Genomic DNA, 16,762 nt, shown 5'->3' with positions numbered 1-16,762 from the left:
GGTCCATAAAAAGCACTTTTAACCATCTCATGTGCACCTTTCTGATCAAACCCAGCAGCTGAAACGAGCCACTTCACATCCAAGCCAGGGACCTCAGTCCTACATGGACCACCCAAGGGTGACCCTCACCTTGGCATGTCTCTCCCAGATTACTCTGAGAATGTCATCTATAAACCAAACAGGCTCCTTTGCATAGGAGCAGCTGCTTACACAATATTTAAAAACCTCTCCTGTCTGTTATCACTGCTGTTAGTTGAAAGTTTTCCTCTTCCTATGCAATTTGGGGGCACAGGGAGTTTTTACTGGAAAATGGTAGGAGCCTTGGAATGGCTGCAAGCTGAATGTACTGACCTGTCTCCATTTCTTCAATTTGCCCTTCGTACAGATTTTTCTGTGTGTTTTACTGCTCTGGCGCTGGGTGCCTGCAGTTGAAATGAAGCCTTTATTCTTGGTTTTATTTAAAAATCATTTTCCTTTGTTATTGCCAAGAATAGAAGACGACTTAAGCAGATGGATGTTCCTGCTCTCATCATCAGGCACCACCTCCCCAACACAGACAGAGCACATCAGTCACTTCACAGCACCTTCTGATCCACTCCTGCTCAAGCTTTTCCTTCTTAAAAAAAATCGTAAGCTTTTCCTCACTATAAACTCTTTGTTTCCTTTTGCTTCCTATACATCCATCACCAACACTCCTTTTCTTTTATACCACGCTGTGCTCCTCCTGTTCTATTTGATTACCTTTCCCTTGATTAAGCAAACTGTTACCTAAAAAAAAAAAGAAAAAACCAATCCCACAAACTATATTCAATGAAGAACTTCAGAGAATCCAATTAAGTTTCAGTTTAAGAGAAGAAGGCTAAATTAAAAGCAAAAGCTCCAGAAGGTCTGGATATATAACAGGATGTCCTTAGACAACCCAGGTTATTGCCATCAATACAAGTTATTGGTGGCCCCTTCTTGGGGGACTACAAGAGAGCTGGAGAGAGACTTTTGACCAGATATCAGGAAGAAATTCTTCCCTGTGAGGGTGGTGAGGTCCTGGCACAGGCTGCCCAGAGAAGCTGTCCCACCCCTGGAAGTGTCCAAGGCCAGGCTGGATGGGGCTTGAAGCAAGCTGGGATAGTGGAAGGTGCCCCTGCCCATGGCAGGGGTGGAGCAAGATGATCCTTAAGGTCCCTTCCAACCCAGACCATGCTGGGATTCTGTGATTATACAAGAATGCCCATACTGAACAGAGGATGTTACACAACAATCATTTCCATCTTTCCCATTGTTCTGATGCATAAACTTGTGTGGTGGGCTGTGCAGCATCAAAAATATCCTCCACCACAACACAGGTCATGAGAAATTCTGCTGAGAAAGAGTTCAGACACCCTCTGGCACGACAACGTCCCTGAGAACCACTAATGTGCCTAGGGAAGTGCAGAGGGAGGTCTCCCAAGCAGGCAATAGTCTTCCCATTCTTCCACCTTCTATTCCAGGGTTTCATTCCCAGGCAACCAGGAGCAAGTCCCAAATCATTTCTTCCTCCTACATGTTTCCCACCTGGGACAAAGACACTCGACACGAGTGCCATGGCAACCCCATCAGACACAGAAGCACTTTGGTGCTTTGGGGAAAATGAAAATTCTGAAAGGAAGCTGGGAGATAAAGGCTCCTACTCCTTGTTTCCCACTGTTAGGAAGTAATTACAAAAATACTTTCATCTCAAGTGCTTGCTGGGTGAATAGGTTGTCATTTAAAAAATACTACGGTGTGAAGAGGAGGATGAAATAGGAAAGCTCCGAGTACATTACCATGCTGTGTAACTGCCAAGCTCAGGGTTGCTTGTCATCATTCTACCACACAAAAATGCACAGAAAAAATGATAAATGAACAAACAGGAGGAAAGATAAATTGAATACTCAGTTATCAGCTCGAGCAGCGTATGATCCAAACCCTGCCTCATCATCCAACTGATGTCAGCATGAGTGTTCCCACTGACTTCAGCGGACTTGGATCAGGCTTTTATGTTTCTGAAACACAGCTTGGGTTTTATTTTACCACACTCCTGAGCCAAATTCCGTAGAACTTGCACAGGTGGCCTCCTAGGTGCAAATGTGACTGTGAATTCTACAGGTTCTTTGCCTGTTTCTGCTGCATCTTGAACGCTTTCAAGGAATAAGGTTAATGATCTCAGTGATGTTTCTCAGCTTATTAACAAGGAGCGGATTCTTTTCATCCCACTCAGACAGAGTAATATTATTGTTATACTTCAAAGACCTCCCAAACTCAGGCTTGTTCTGACAGCATTTCCTCCCATTCTGGAGCAAAAAGCTATTTTGGTGAGAACATCATAAGGATTTATTTAAATCATGTTTTAACATGACAACCTCATACACTGCTCTGTTCTTTTTAGGTCTGTCTGCACAGTTCTTTCGCCCTCTGTCCCTCAGACCCTTCCCTCTCATATGGACACTTTGTTTCTTTTTGTCCTTAAGGATACGTATTTTTTGATTTAAGAGACGTTACTTGGGGTAACACTCACAACATGAACGCTGACTACCTGTACTACTCAACCCAAATGAGAAGCACAGATGTTCAGTGTCTTTAGGATCAAGACTTAAATGACTGAGGAAGTCAAGCTTACAAATGTCATCCCAGGGCAATCGGACATGGAAAAGCTGTCAGGAGACAACGTGTATTTACACCCATGGAGAACTCAAGACACTGTCCTGCTCTGTGATATCATTCCCAGACCAGACCTAACCAGATGCTCATCCCAGATGCTTAAAAACAAATGTCCAGTGTCACATCCCACTATATTTAAGTGCTTTCTCAATAGCTGGGATTTCCCATGGGAGGCCTTGGCTTCCACCCCACAGAAGAGGAAGAGCCTCCTTTGTCCAGGAGAACTAACCTGAGCTCAGCACCTCAAACCAGTGAGCACCCTGTCTGATGGACATCACAAGGACCAAGTAAGATTCTGGGTTAATAAAATGATTTTAACATTTGGTGGTCAAGACCTACTGCTTCCCTGCACTGCTTCACATAGCAGAAGAAAGATCAGATTCCAAGGAATACAGTCAAACAAGATCTTTTGAATCAGCAGACAGATTACCCATGACATACAAACAGTCAATCCTGCCAACAGCCTGTCAAAATATGGAAAATTATCCACATTTCCCTGGTATCACTGAGCGAGAGCTGAGGCATTTTCTAAGCATAAAAGATATAAAACTATCTGGAATTCCCGGGTATCAAAACAAACCCCAAATATTCAAGTCCATTGATATGTAAAAGATCCTACTTACACCAAAATGACTGAAAGGACAAAGATATAAAGAGGCAATAATTAATGAAGGAATCCTTCAAGGGGCCTAAATTGGGTGTGCACACTCACAAAGAAAAATTCCCCACAGGAATGGGGCAGGATTTCCAATCTGATTTCTTGAGTGTCTCATATAAGGCTTCTAAAGAAACCAATCTCTACGCAAAGCAAATTATGAAAACAATACATTCAAATTGCCACTGTCATTCCCTAAAGAGGAGATCCAAAGCCATGGATACCATAGACAGGAATCAGCACAGGGCGCTGCTTTGGGGTGGGAAGGCTGAACCCACAGTATCCAGCAGCTTGAGGCACCCCAGTATCTTCCCCAGAACCCCAGATTTCCGGTTCCCACTTAAGACAGCTCCGTGAACCTTCATCAAAGAGAGCCATAAAGGAAACAGGGAAAGAGAAGTGGGTAAGTGTGCTGACTTCCACGAGAACACAGGATACACACCAGTTAATACTCCACTGCACTGTGATCATTGCTAAAACCTTGCTCTCAGGATGGCAGCTTTTCGACTTAAAACTCCTACGCTCATTCTGTCCAATTGCTTGAGCAATGTCCAACCAATTCCCAAACGCTGTAAAATCCTGCAGGAATACCAGATGTCCTGTCAGACTGCAAGCTCCTGCCACATAGTTAGGGCTGGAAGCCTTCCTCTTAGAAAACTGACTTCTTGTAGGGAGAACATGACACAGCGTGTCCTGTGTCACTGCCGAGAAAGGCTGTCACACAGAGTTTCCCAGTTTTGTAACGACTTCACTGACAACAACAATGTTAAGTACTTTTTTATCTTAACGGCTGTTTTGTTGAGTCATCTGTCATCTGTTACTGAAAATTTGGATTCTTGTGTGTGCTGGCTGAACTCCCAAACCACGAGCAGACGGTACTCTGCATCTCTGCCTCGAGCCCAAGCACGGTGGTGGGGGAGCAAGGACAGAGAAGAAAGAGGAAGATTTTCATGGCATCGATACACAGCTCATACATAGACAACCCAACAGTTGCAGCTGATAGACAACTCAACCACTGCAAACATTTCCTCAGGCTCCACAGGCTTGGGCACCTTGCTTTAACCTTGGTCATGGAATAGTTTAGGTTGGAAAAAGCCTCCAAGATTGAGTTCAGCTATTCCCCCAGCACTGCCAAGGCCACCACTAACCCATGTCCCCAGGTGCCACATCCACACGACTCTGAAATCCCTCCAGGGATGGCGACTCCTCCACAGCCCTGAGCGGCCCGTGTCAGGGCTTGACAAATTTCCATTAAGAAATTTTTCCTTATATCCAATCTAAACCTCCCCTGGTGCAACTTGAGGCCATGTCCTCTTGACCTGTCACTTTTTACCTGGGAGAAGGGACTGAATCCCACCTGGCTAAAACCTCCATTCAGGGAGTTTTGACCTCCTTTCAGAGAAGGTCTCCCCTGAACCTCCTCCAGGCTAAACCCCCTCAGATGCATGAGCTAAATTGGAATGGCCTTGTTGGGGTACCCAAAGCCAAGCACCTCCAGTTCTGTCCATTGTATGTACTTCTTTTATATCCCAAACCCTTCCCAGTCCCAACAATATGTGAACACAACGTAAACACAGGAAATTGAGAAGCTGAAAGATACTGAAATAAAGGCAGAGCACTGATGAGAGCAGAGCTGCTCTTTCATCCTGAGCCCAGAGCCTCAAAACCCTTAACCTTCACTATGCAATGCCTTGGCTTGTGAGGATTTGTGAATTATTAAAAAGACATACAACCAAATGGATTAAACTACATGATGATAATTATTCTCAGACATGGTAATTATTCTCACATGGACCAACCACATTATCTTCAAGGCAGAGAGGAATCCTTGGATGTGACAAAATATATCTGATCAACATAACTGCCTTCAGAGCACTTCCGTTGCAACCAGCAGAAGGAGGAAAACAGTAAATTGGCACAATTTCACTGTTACTCAAAGAAACAGGACCCAAAATTTAGACAGGAGTTATACAGCCTCCTTCAGAAGCTTCCATAGGCTGAAGTAACCTGGAATAGATCTGCAAGCAACCCCACAGGGTACTGTACCTTCTGTGTGGACATCAGGGAGCATGTCAGTGGGACGCTGTGCTACCGCCGACCGCCTGTACACCATGTGGATTCTTCCCTTCTCCTCTTCCATCTGCTTTCCTCTTTCCAAAGGCTCAATGAAGTATTCATCCTCATCAGTTCTTATCATTCCAGCCTGGTAAGGGAGAGAGAAAACATGTCCATATGTCATTTTAGAGCCTAAAGACCCAGCATGAGGATCTAAAAACAAACACCAAGAGGGATGAAGCACAAAAGGCTCAGAATACTACTGTAACCCATACATTTCTTTTCTCCCCCCAAAATTTCACCAATAAAAAGAACTTGAAATTTTCCAAATGAATCAAGACAAAGGGGCAGAAGCAGGTTTTGCATTTTTAAGTGAATCCTCCCTGTAAGCTGTAGTGCCAACCCAGTGCTTCCTTCCCCCCAGCCGGAGAGATGTGCAGGGAGGTGCTTGGAGCACATATTTTTCAAGGCTCCCTTGGAGAAAAGGCTGTGGTGGATTTTCAAGAAAGAAGTATGTAGTGGAAATCTTTTTTTTTCCACAAAAGCACATTGATGGAGCAATCCAGGAAAGCAGTCTCCAGTCTTGGAAGGCTATTAATTTTACTGCTTTTTTCTTCTAAATTAACGACATTCAAAATTTCCATCCACTGAAGGAGGCAGGTTGGAATCTTTCCTACTACAGAGTTCTCTAGAGCCGTCCTCAGGACTCTGTGAAAATGGGCGAGACAACAGGACCACCAAAATCCAAAGGCAGCCTTTGGGGCACAGTGGCTGGAATGAACCCGCCTGCTCCCAGCACCATCTCAGCCCTGAGGCTCAGGGAAGTGCACTGACTCCTTGGCTTTCCTACAGACTCGCTTTTCCCAGAGGAGAATCCAGAAGAAACCCTGCCCAGGTCCCGTCAGCACGCCCTCTGCATCTACCTTGCTCCCCAGTATCTGTATCTGTCTAAATGACTTCTGAGCATTAATTCCTTTCATCCCTGCAGTTCTTCCCATCCCCCTCGATTCAGAAGAAATGGTGCACAGTGAACAGAGGGAATTCTATGGAATCAGAGAGATGCAAGAGGAAGTGCTACTGGAGTTCATAATAAAAGGTAACTGGGAGCAAGGCCAAACCCAGTCTGGCCCAGGCAGCCCACCTAGGAGGGTTTCCCGGAGGACACCAAACCTTATATCCTTTACTGGACAATCTGTGGATAAAGCAAAATCTGGAAAATACCTCTTTTTTTTTTTCCTTCAAAATGTAAAACATGCAGATAAGAATAAGGGAACTAGAAACAATATGAAGCCTTGAGAAAATAACCTACAAGGGCAGGTTAAACTAAGGAATCACTTCCTGAGCCAAAATCAACAGCACTTAAGAAGGAACATGATTCCCTATAAATATGCATGGCGTGTTTGTAAGGAAAGAGACCTTCATTCAGGGAGCACAAGGGAGAGCTGTGGAGTGTCCATTAATGGCCACATTTACCTTCAGTATTAAACATTATGGGTGGGATTTCCAAAAGTATTTTAGGAAGTCAAATGCCCCGTTTCTAGCAGTTTGCAGTACGGGCGAGGCAGTCAATTCCCAGGTGAGCTTTGGAAAGGCCACCCTCAAAACTTCAGGAAGTTTGTTCAGCAGTCACACTGATGGCCATTATCAAGTGCTTCTAAAAGTGATCACCAGAGACCAGAAAAGGCTTTGGGCTGTTAAACCCATCCTACCATCCCATGGTCAATGCCCGAGGTCAGAGGACGCTCTCACATTCTCCTCCCAGTCTCCATCCCAAACTCTGCTGGTATCTGTATTTTGAACACCTTGTGTTCTTTTAAGACACAGAATCTCCCACAGAGAAGACAATGCTGTAAGTTACGTTTTTAAACTGTCCTTAGTGCCTTTGTACTACAAAGAAATAGTTTTTCAAACACTGATGTGACACCCTGGGGAACTGAGGTGTTAATTAGCAGCCATTTCTCCTAAGCCAGCTCTGAACAGTAAGGGAACAGATTTGTAAAGCTGCTTTAAGCAAATCAGCAACACATTATGGGAATTCAAGATGCATCTCTCTACATGAGAATCTTCATTTGTATTACAGACATCTTTCATCTGTCCCAGGATCTGCACATCCCTCTGTCATACACAGTAATTTGGAAACACCACGTGCTGCGTCTTCACTGGGAAGAGCTGAAATAGGGGAGATTATAAGCTTAAAAAATTGAAACTTAACATCACATTCAAGGCTCTAAATTCATCTCCAAACAGAGCAGGCTGTCAATAAGTGGAAGCAGACTAATAGGCAGGTTGGAGCTTGCTCAGCAGCAGGAAGCTACATGAAGTGGTCATCCTTAGTAAGGAAAAAATCAGGAATAAACACAGGGATCTAAAAGGATGCCAAAATCCCCTTCCCCTCTGGAAGAAGGTTCCAACTTGTGACCCTTCAGTCACACAAATACAGAGTAATAAAGCTGCACTGTGCTGTTGGACTCCACCTAGAAGGGAAGCATGAGAGGATCCCAGCTCTCACCAGAGTGAAGCAGGCATGTGTGAAAGAGCCAGGCAGCTACTTTCCAGTTCAAGGACACGGAAGGATTCAGTGGGAAAAGGAAGAACTACCTGTGTCCTGTTTTATGGAAGAGACTATGCTCAGGAGGATGAACCTGCTTGCTTCAAAGAACAAGATCAAGTCCAACACCTGCATCAACATAGGAAAACACAGTGACAGGTCTGTACATGAAGAATTTCAGAGCCTGGAGATTTCTCCAAATGTTTTATCTTCCCCCTTCCATTCTTCAAAGCGTGTGGTGGGGCAGAAGAAGCCTTTATTTGACCAAGAGAAGCTGAGTATCCTTCACTCTCATGAAGACCAACCGAGGTTTAGTCCACCCAGCGAAGAGGGACTCTGCCATGGTCTAGTTTCAACTTCTACCTGCATTTCCTACGAGCATCCATCTGTGTTTGCCACACAGAATCGTGGAATCAGGGACCGGTTTGGCTTAGCAGGGACTTTAAAGACCAACTTGTTCCAGCCCCTGCCATGGGCAGAGACACCTTCCACCAGACAAGGCTGCTCCAAGCCCTGTCCAACCTGACCTCAAACACTTCCAGGGATCCAGGGGCAGTCACAGCCACAGGTTCTCTGGGCAACCTGTGCCAGGGCCTCCCCACCCTTACAGGGAAGAATTTCTTCCTAATACCTAATCCAAACCTTCCGTCCTTCATCTTAAGGCCATTGAAACTAAATTTCCATTCTGTGGAAACAAAATGAACCAACCACCCCTCACACCTTAAAAATTAATGCAGAAATACATATCTGGAGTATATATGGAAAATAAGAACTACCCCAAGTGTCAGAATCAGGACACCAGGATCAATTCTCACTCTGGGCCACACATTGATCATTCAGCTTGTAGTGAAATCTCTTACAAGGCTCTCCACATGTGGGAAGTTCAGTTCAGGAGGTTTCCTGTGCCATCCCACATTGTTTCAGCCAGTATCATCCTTCATTTCTTCATCCACCAATGCCTGCATTGCAGCAAAAGATTCAGCAGTCAAACCAACACAAGGCTCTGCCTCCCAGAAAACCCTTCCTTCTCACCATTCTATTGATGGAATTGGAAAACATTTCCAGGGCTCTCCCCCCACTCCTTATCCCTCCTTTTTTCCCTGTTGGACAATCACAGATGGCTGACAGCTCTATCCTGCCCCTACCTAAATAGAAGCCCTATTGAAAAGCATCAAGAGCTCTGTGTTCCCTCAATTTAATATCCCAGCCCCGGCTGAGCAGACACTGCCTCCTGCCAAGACAAACACCTGGGACCTGGAACAGGGAGGGGGCAGGTTCTGGAGACAGCCCTCCAGTCTAAACTTCTTAAGGAGTCAATAGAAACATGCTTTTATAAAAGAGGTGCTGCCTCGTCTGAAAACACCGATTCAGCCCCAAAACACTGCTACCTTTCACCCTCACTGTTGGCTTAAGGTGGGTTCAGTTCGGTGACTGTGCAAAACCTGCGTCACACCTACCTGCTGCTCCGCTTTCCAATCCAAAGGCAAAAAGTTTTTGGAGTTGCATTGAACACTGGCTGATTTATTGGAAGAAAAATAAAAGCAAAGAAGGATGCTTTGCCTGCAGCATGTTTCCCTTTGCCGGCCTCCCCCAAAACTGAGCCACACTGATTCTAAGTCTGTGTAGCTCCAGGGTTACACCTTCAGTTCCTTGGGTGGGTATTATTTCCCATGCCACATGGGTTCCATATTTTGGCAAGAATCAACTGATTCTCTGGGTTTCTTTTCAAAAATCCTCTAGAAGATTCTGCTGTTGTTTAGTTTGCCCATGATGCCACTCTTCAGTTCATGCCAGTGCCTCACCACCCTCACAGGGAAGAATTCCTTTCCGATATCCCATCTAACCTACCCTCTGTCAGTTGAAGGCAATTTGCCTTGTCCTGTCACTCCAGGCCCTTGTCCCAAGTCCCACTGTGCTCACAAACCCCAACAGGTCCCTCTGGCAGGGAAGGGGAAAGGCATCCAAACAGACATAGTTCCCTCCCTTCACATCTTCTGCATGTTAAAGTATTTATGGCCTCGACATACTTGGCATATAAAGAAATACTACACATTAGAGGAATGCTGGAAAAAAGTAATATTGCAGCACTGCGTACATTTTGGAGAAACAGATGTTATTGATCCAGTTGCCGGGTGTCTACAGAGAGGAGGTTTGCAGATGAAATTCCTCCTCCTCCATGGATGGGCCTCCAGTCTCCATGGAGGTGCCTGGGCTTTGGGAAAACACCACGGTTTTGGGGTAAAACATCCTCATTTACTAACCCTCCGGCTCCAGCACCATTGGAGTGATTCCCAGAGGAGCAAGCAGAAATTCCACAGCTCATTTTCCCTCTCTGGAAGACCAGTGTGATACAAAATCCGTGTTCTAGCCCATGTTTTATCCTGGCCATGCACCTCAGAATTAAAGCAGGAGCTCCTGTATCATTTTAGGCTCCATTCTTGAAGAGTGTTGAACACAGGCAGCACAGAGTGTTGAGATTTCTCTTACTAAGCGCATGCCAAAAGTGAGATCGCAGTTTTTAGTAACATTAAACCCATTTTTGAATCAAATGAAAGATTCAAACAGGACGTACCACTCGAATCTCACAGCCACCTGAATTAACACAGCACCAGTTTGTGACTAATCATTAATACCAGATTTTTAAATCAAACCAAAAATCTTCTGCAGCTACCAAGAGAAGTCTTATTTGTTCAGAAGATTCAGAAAAAGGATGAAAACGTAGGAATGTTTAATATTCTCTTCCAAACTATGGGCACAACTTAGAACCCACTTAGATAAGCTCCTACTAAAATACTGGAAATCATCTGCCCAGAAGAATTGAAGTCTCTTAACATACTAATTGATACCACTTTAAAGAGCAAAAGGCATTTGGAAGAGCCATCAAATTAACCAAAATCTTGTTGAATTTGCACAGAAGAAAGGAAAATGTCAGCATTTACTGGGTCACTGCACTGGACTGGAATTAAGCTTTTTTGTCTCCTCTATAAACATCCATAAGAAAATTCCTTTATGCTGAAATTTCTCATGTTTGGTTTTGATCCAAATGCTGGGTTTTCTTTTTCCCCCTTTCAGAAAGTACAAGAAAACTCAATGGAAGCCCTTAAGAGTTATACGAAAGCAGAGAGAAAAAACAAACTTTGATTTTATGTGGAAAAATATGTCTCTATTTTTTCTTCTCGGAAAACCTACCAGGATTCATTTTAACAGCAAACTGCTGCATAGAGCTGGCAGGCCAAATGCTTTGTCCTTAAAGAAGGAACTGTGGGTTTAAAGTATCAGTTATTTGAGAGTGAAAAGTATGCATGGAACATGCTCCGAGCAGTCAAGCACCTCCCTGATCCCAGGGTCTCTGTAGAAATATTTACTGAGCACAGGTTTTGTCTTTGTGTCAGTTACAGCAGGTCTTTGCTAGGCACTATTTCATGGAGAAATGGTACAGGAGACAGTACAGGTTGCCAGTTCGGCAGTAAACGTGGTGTTTTCCCAGCTCCAGAAGTCATGGGATGACACCAGTCATAGATTCCTCTAAAAAGTGGAAAAGAAAACAAAAAGTGAGGACATCTGAGAGCCTTCAGAGAAGGGGAAATGAGACCTTCAAGTGCTGAATACTCCAAAAGTGTAAAGCAAATAAAATAATGCCAAAATACGAAGGTCTCATGATCCGGGCGTCAGCAGCACCATTTCTACAGTGGCACACAAAAGAAATACTGATTTATCTGCTGCCTGTACGCAAGTCATGAATGATGCTGCAGCATCAGCACTCTTCCAAGGTAACAGAAAACTCAGGCCAAACTATGCATGAGCAAGAGTCATCTGCTCAGAAAGAAGTCAGAGAAGGACAGAAAACTGATGGAGATACTTTGTGGACCAAAAGCTAGTAAGCACCAAAGCTAGTAATATTTCCATCAAACTCCTCCTTTTAAATTGATTCTACATCCTTGCACAAAGGAAAAAAAACTATGGTGAAGTCTCTCAAAGGAAAAGTGGTTTTACATCTTTGGTTAGGTTAACACCAAGAAAGTCAAATGACAAAGGGATTTTTATGAGGTAGGGAAGCTGATTTATTGTTGCATGGTTGTAATTTATCAAAGTTCTCAGCCAAGTAGCAGAAGCACTTGATGAAAACCAAGTATCTGTTGAAAACAGAAGTGAAAGCAAAGGTTTTTTTAATGGAAACAACAGTGCCGCACTTTATCCATCGTTTCAAGAAGCTCCTGATGAAACACAGGGGCCAGAGATGGAACCAACTGACTCTTCTTCTCATGACCCTTTCAGAGCCTGCATGGGAGCATAATGTTTAGAGTTGCAGTGTGACCCTCTGAGAAAACTAAGAACAGGAAAGAGCAGACAAACTCATTTTCTCAATGACCCTGCACAGTATTTTCTCTCCAGTCCTGCTTCCTGCCCCTTTGCAAACCTCAGACCATGTGCCTCGCAGGCCAAGTTCTAGATCCAAGTACGTACAACACTGAATAAACATGAAACATCAAAAAAGCCATTGCTGAATATGGCTTCTGTACCTCCAGCCTACCAACTGCAGTTAGAAATTCAGCCCTAACTCCACCATCAATGAGAACTTTGAGAGAGGCTACAAGGATTGAATTTTGAGAGCATTGACTATTTCAGTATCTGTTTACTTTCTTTTCCTGGGACACACACTTTCCCACAGGTGACATGTGGAGGCAGGATATGAATGAGGAGTGAGAGCCCAATTCACGCACTCCGTGTGTGTTACAAGAGTCCGCACAAGTTATACAATCTGGGATTTATTACTAAAACCATGAAAAAGGGCTGGACTTAGTCATTTTAATAAGCTTGTGCTATTTTATAAACTGTAAGCTGTGAGCCTCCAGGAATCAGAAAAGTTAAGAAGCGTCTGCTGTTTTGGGAACAAAGAGGAAAAATCCAGAAAGGAAATTCTTTGTCCAAGTGCCCTAAAAGCAGTGTTTTGTGAAAATGCATCGCCAGGACTACAAGGTGTGATTAAGTAACAGCTACAAAAGGCATATCCAGAGCAGCACCCAACCACCTGCCCGTTGTTCCAGACCATTTTTAACCACATACTGACCTGTAACAGCAGTTCCAGTCCCTAAATATATTGCTTAAAAGGGAGGGATTACATGTAAACCCGTGCTTTGCTGTACAGAATGATTTTTCAACATCAGAAATAAACTATAAATAAAAGTCTGAAGTTGTAGCAATCCAAGTGGAGACTTTTTATGAAAAGCCTCCAGGCAGATTCTCTCCAGCTGCCTGCTCCTACACCCCTTCCCAGGAGATGCTCTCCTCACCTTGCCTCCTCACCCACACCAGACTGTCAAGTTTCTTATTTAACCTTCAAATATTGTCTCCAATCTAAAAACAGGGGAAAAGAGACTAATAACAGTGTTAGGCTTCTTAGCATCATATCTTCCACTCGTGGCTGCGTACCACATGCACATTTTGCCCAGCCTGGGGTAGTTGTTGATTTCACAGCTCAGGTGTTTTGGGCTGTTTTGGTTGATTGTTCCAGAGAGGCCCCAGGAAGGCCCCACAGGGAAGTCCTCCTTTTCGGGAAGGCACCTTGGATGACATCACAGGTCACTCAGACGCCAGCCTGAACTCACAGTATCTCTACAGCGGAGGGTGAGGAATTCTGCAGAACTATCAGAACACATGGGATTGATTCTCCTTTCATCCTTGCTTTCAATTATCTGATAACCTGATGCCACCTGCTTCTCAACACAGGATAGAGATAAATAGTACAACTTCAATTTCAGTTACCAAGAAGTGCCTACAAATGCTTCCTATGAGCCAAAAAGAGCTAAACTACCTCCACCTTTTTGAACAGATGCAGCTCACAGCTGCATTTATAGTGTCCAAAGCCTCACTTTCCATGTCCAGAGCTCCATTTTTATGATCCAATCAGTCCTTAGGGTCCAAGACACATCTTGAGTGTCCAATCCCTCATACACAGGGTCTAAATCACACTTTTAGACCTAGGAATTTCATTTTTAGGTCACAAAGCCTCATTTCTGGAGTTCAAAACTTTGACTTTAGGATTAAGAACCTCGTTTTTTGAGTACAAACCCTCACAAGTTCCAAACGTCCCTTCTGAGGTCTAAAAGCTCAACTTAAGAGGCTGAAGCATAAATTTTAAGGCCCAAAGTCTGTGTTTGAAGGCAGGCAGGAGAGAGGGGACGAGACACAAGGGCTTGGAAAAGAGGCAAACCTATCATTAGAGCAAACCTGGCCCTGTTAAAAGAATTTATAAAAACAAACAAGAATAAATAAATGGAGCTTGAGCAACCATCTGCATAAACTTTGACTATGCTCCATGAAGTAAGGGTGAAGTACTCATTTGCTTCGAGTGGTAATTTCAGGGAGAAGCCACCCAGACATATGAAAGAATTCCTAGATTATATTATTTTACACTATATTGACACTTGACTTCAGTCCCCATCGCCTCCCTTCTCAATCAGTGCTCCTCCCCTCTGCGTTTTACTCAAGAAGCCCCAAGTCCTGAATAAGGGAATGCATTTTCCCAAGTTTCTGGAGCTCCTGAACTTTGAGAAATCCTCTTTACTAGGGATTACTACGGCTGAGGACTCTGTATTAGCCTGTGGGAAGTGCTGCACAGCAGGGAGGTGACGGGGATGAAGTCCAGCTGCAACCCATCACGCCCAGTTCATCAGTCCTGCCAAGTACAGAGAAACGCCAGTGGTAAGAGCAGGCACAGCAGGTCATGGGAGTTCATGGCAAGGAGGGAATTACTGTGGGAAGAGTGCAGTAGGGCAGGGGAGCAGGAATATCGGAGCGTTAAATCAGCCTAAGACACTGCTGCCATCTGCCCAGAGCGGCACGCGGCCAGAGCCGCTTCCATCTCCCCAGGGCTTGTTCTGCTTTCCCCTCCAGAAAGTCCTGGATGCCCAGATATCCCCTCGACCACAGCCCCCACCTTGGACTGGAAGAAACCTCCAGGCCCGAGGGGACAGTCCCACCCAGTCCCAATCTCAATGCCAATCCCAAACTCAGCAAGAGTTTCCGATGTGCTACAGCCAGAATGCTCTGCAGCAATTCAAGCGTTTGTCCCCAGAATGCTATTCCAATACACTGGGATAAAACACCATCGGCCGCTAGAAAGATGTATCTCCATCTAGGAACTCTGTCTTGCCAGCTTGGGGGAAATCATACTGAAACAGTACATTAGAACCAACACAGGAACAAGAAATAAGCCTTCATAGCTCAATCCTGATGAAACAATGGTAATAAAAAAGGATTTGAAACAAATCGAAATGCCCTGAAACTCCTTGGATCCCATATGCCCCAATTCCTGCAGATTTTTAAAGCTTTTCTTGAACCAAGTTTAAAGCCTGTGCAGTTATCTCTAGTCTGAGATACTCCAGCCCGTATTTCCAAAAGATTTGCCAAAGGAAAGTAGCTGTGAACATGCACAGACACGTTTCCTCACGTCTCCATATCCTTGGAAAAATGGATGGCAATAAGCAAGTGAGGAATAATCTGTCACAAATGACAGATCTAAGCACATTTGGGTATTTTTTAAAATTCTTGATGGTTGGACTGTGTTCCAGGATTTTGCTGGTTTGGCAGGCAGATTCCTGAGCATCTTCCACTTGCAAACAGCTGTACTTCACACGACCATATGCTGCCCTCGGCTTGAAGGCCACGGAATTTCAATAAACAAAAATACTTCAAATAATTTCCAACAAACAAAAAAGAAGTCACGTTTTACTTGGAATCTGAAGTCAAAGATTAAAGGTTCATCGTACTGGGCCCAGGCCTTTTATTTAGAAATAAGCAAGGTTAATGGTCTAGGAGAAACAGAAACCAACACTGCCACTTGGCGTTGCACAGATGTGACCATAAACCAGATCCCAGCTCAAACACAGGACACACATCTACAGAAACATAGTTCAGAGTGGAAGTACAAGCTAAAGGCATTACACACCAACACCTGCTCGGAGTTTGTTATGAAAGCAGGAAGCTAACTGAGAAACTGAGATGATTTTCCATATGACAACAGGCAGAAAGTGTTTTAAGCCACTATTTCTAAATGTTACGCTTGCTGCCTTCTCTCTATTTACAATCTAAACCATTTGTAGTGTTTTCCTGAGGCTGGCACCTTCCACTCCTGAAGGATTCTGACAGTAAGTACTGCTATTTTGACCAAACAACAGCAGAAATACCCAGCAGAAACCTGTGGAAGCACCAGCTTTTTGACACACAGCGAAGAAGACAAGAGCCAGCTCCTCCGTGACTAATGAAGTGTTCTTCTGCCATGACAAGTGCAGGCACATGCATGTGGGCTTTTTACATAAACAGGTCATTTCCACGGGAGATTAAGCAGATGTGAAGATAGGAATTTTCAAAATTGATGGCACACAGACAACTTCCACCGCAAAAGTAGATATGTAAACTATTTCAAAACAAAAGTGTTCAAGTATTTGGGGGTTTCAGTATAAGTTTAGATTCAGGAAGAGACTGTGGGCAAAATCTTTCTTTACTAGTGCAAATGCCAATTATTCCACATATTTACCATCAAACAATCAAAATTTAGCACCAAATACTTTTACTTATGATATTAAACCTCTTCTACAAGCTATATATTGTGCAAACTGCTACCCCAGTGATTCCCTTCGCTTTCTCTCCAAGATTTCAGAACCTAGCTGGCTACTCTGGAGAGTGTCTAAATTCCTTTGAAGTCGAAAATAAATCCTTCCAACACACACATGCCCCTAGAATTTCTCACTCTTGTTCCAGTTTCTATTAAGCCATATTGTCTCACTCTTCACATCGTTAGGATACACTGAGAATCAAATATTCTAGCTGGA

The 16,762-nt window shown here is 44.0% G+C and overlaps 1 protein-coding gene across 2 annotated transcripts in view; it reads right to left on the bottom strand.

The window, feature by feature from the left end:
• The window catches only part of ADAMTS3 (ADAM metallopeptidase with thrombospondin type 1 motif 3), a 61,074-nt gene that overhangs the window by 31,803 nt on the left and 12,509 nt on the right, over positions 1-16,762 (bottom strand). For both annotated transcript variants that reach the window (XM_069012377.1, XM_069012376.1), the window contains exon 4: positions 5,375-5,531. In XM_069012377.1, the coding sequence (XP_068868478.1) occupies positions 5,375-5,531 (157 nt within the window). The remainder of the gene's footprint in view (positions 1-5,374; positions 5,532-16,762) is intronic.

The sequence above is a fragment of the Aphelocoma coerulescens genome, chromosome 4 (genome assembly GCF_041296385.1).
Source record: "Aphelocoma coerulescens isolate FSJ_1873_10779 chromosome 4, UR_Acoe_1.0, whole genome shotgun sequence".
Classification (NCBI taxonomy): domain Eukaryota; kingdom Metazoa; phylum Chordata; class Aves; order Passeriformes; family Corvidae; genus Aphelocoma; species Aphelocoma coerulescens.
The sequence above is the reverse complement of the archived record's forward strand: the minus strand, read 5'-3'. Positions and strand labels throughout refer to the sequence as shown.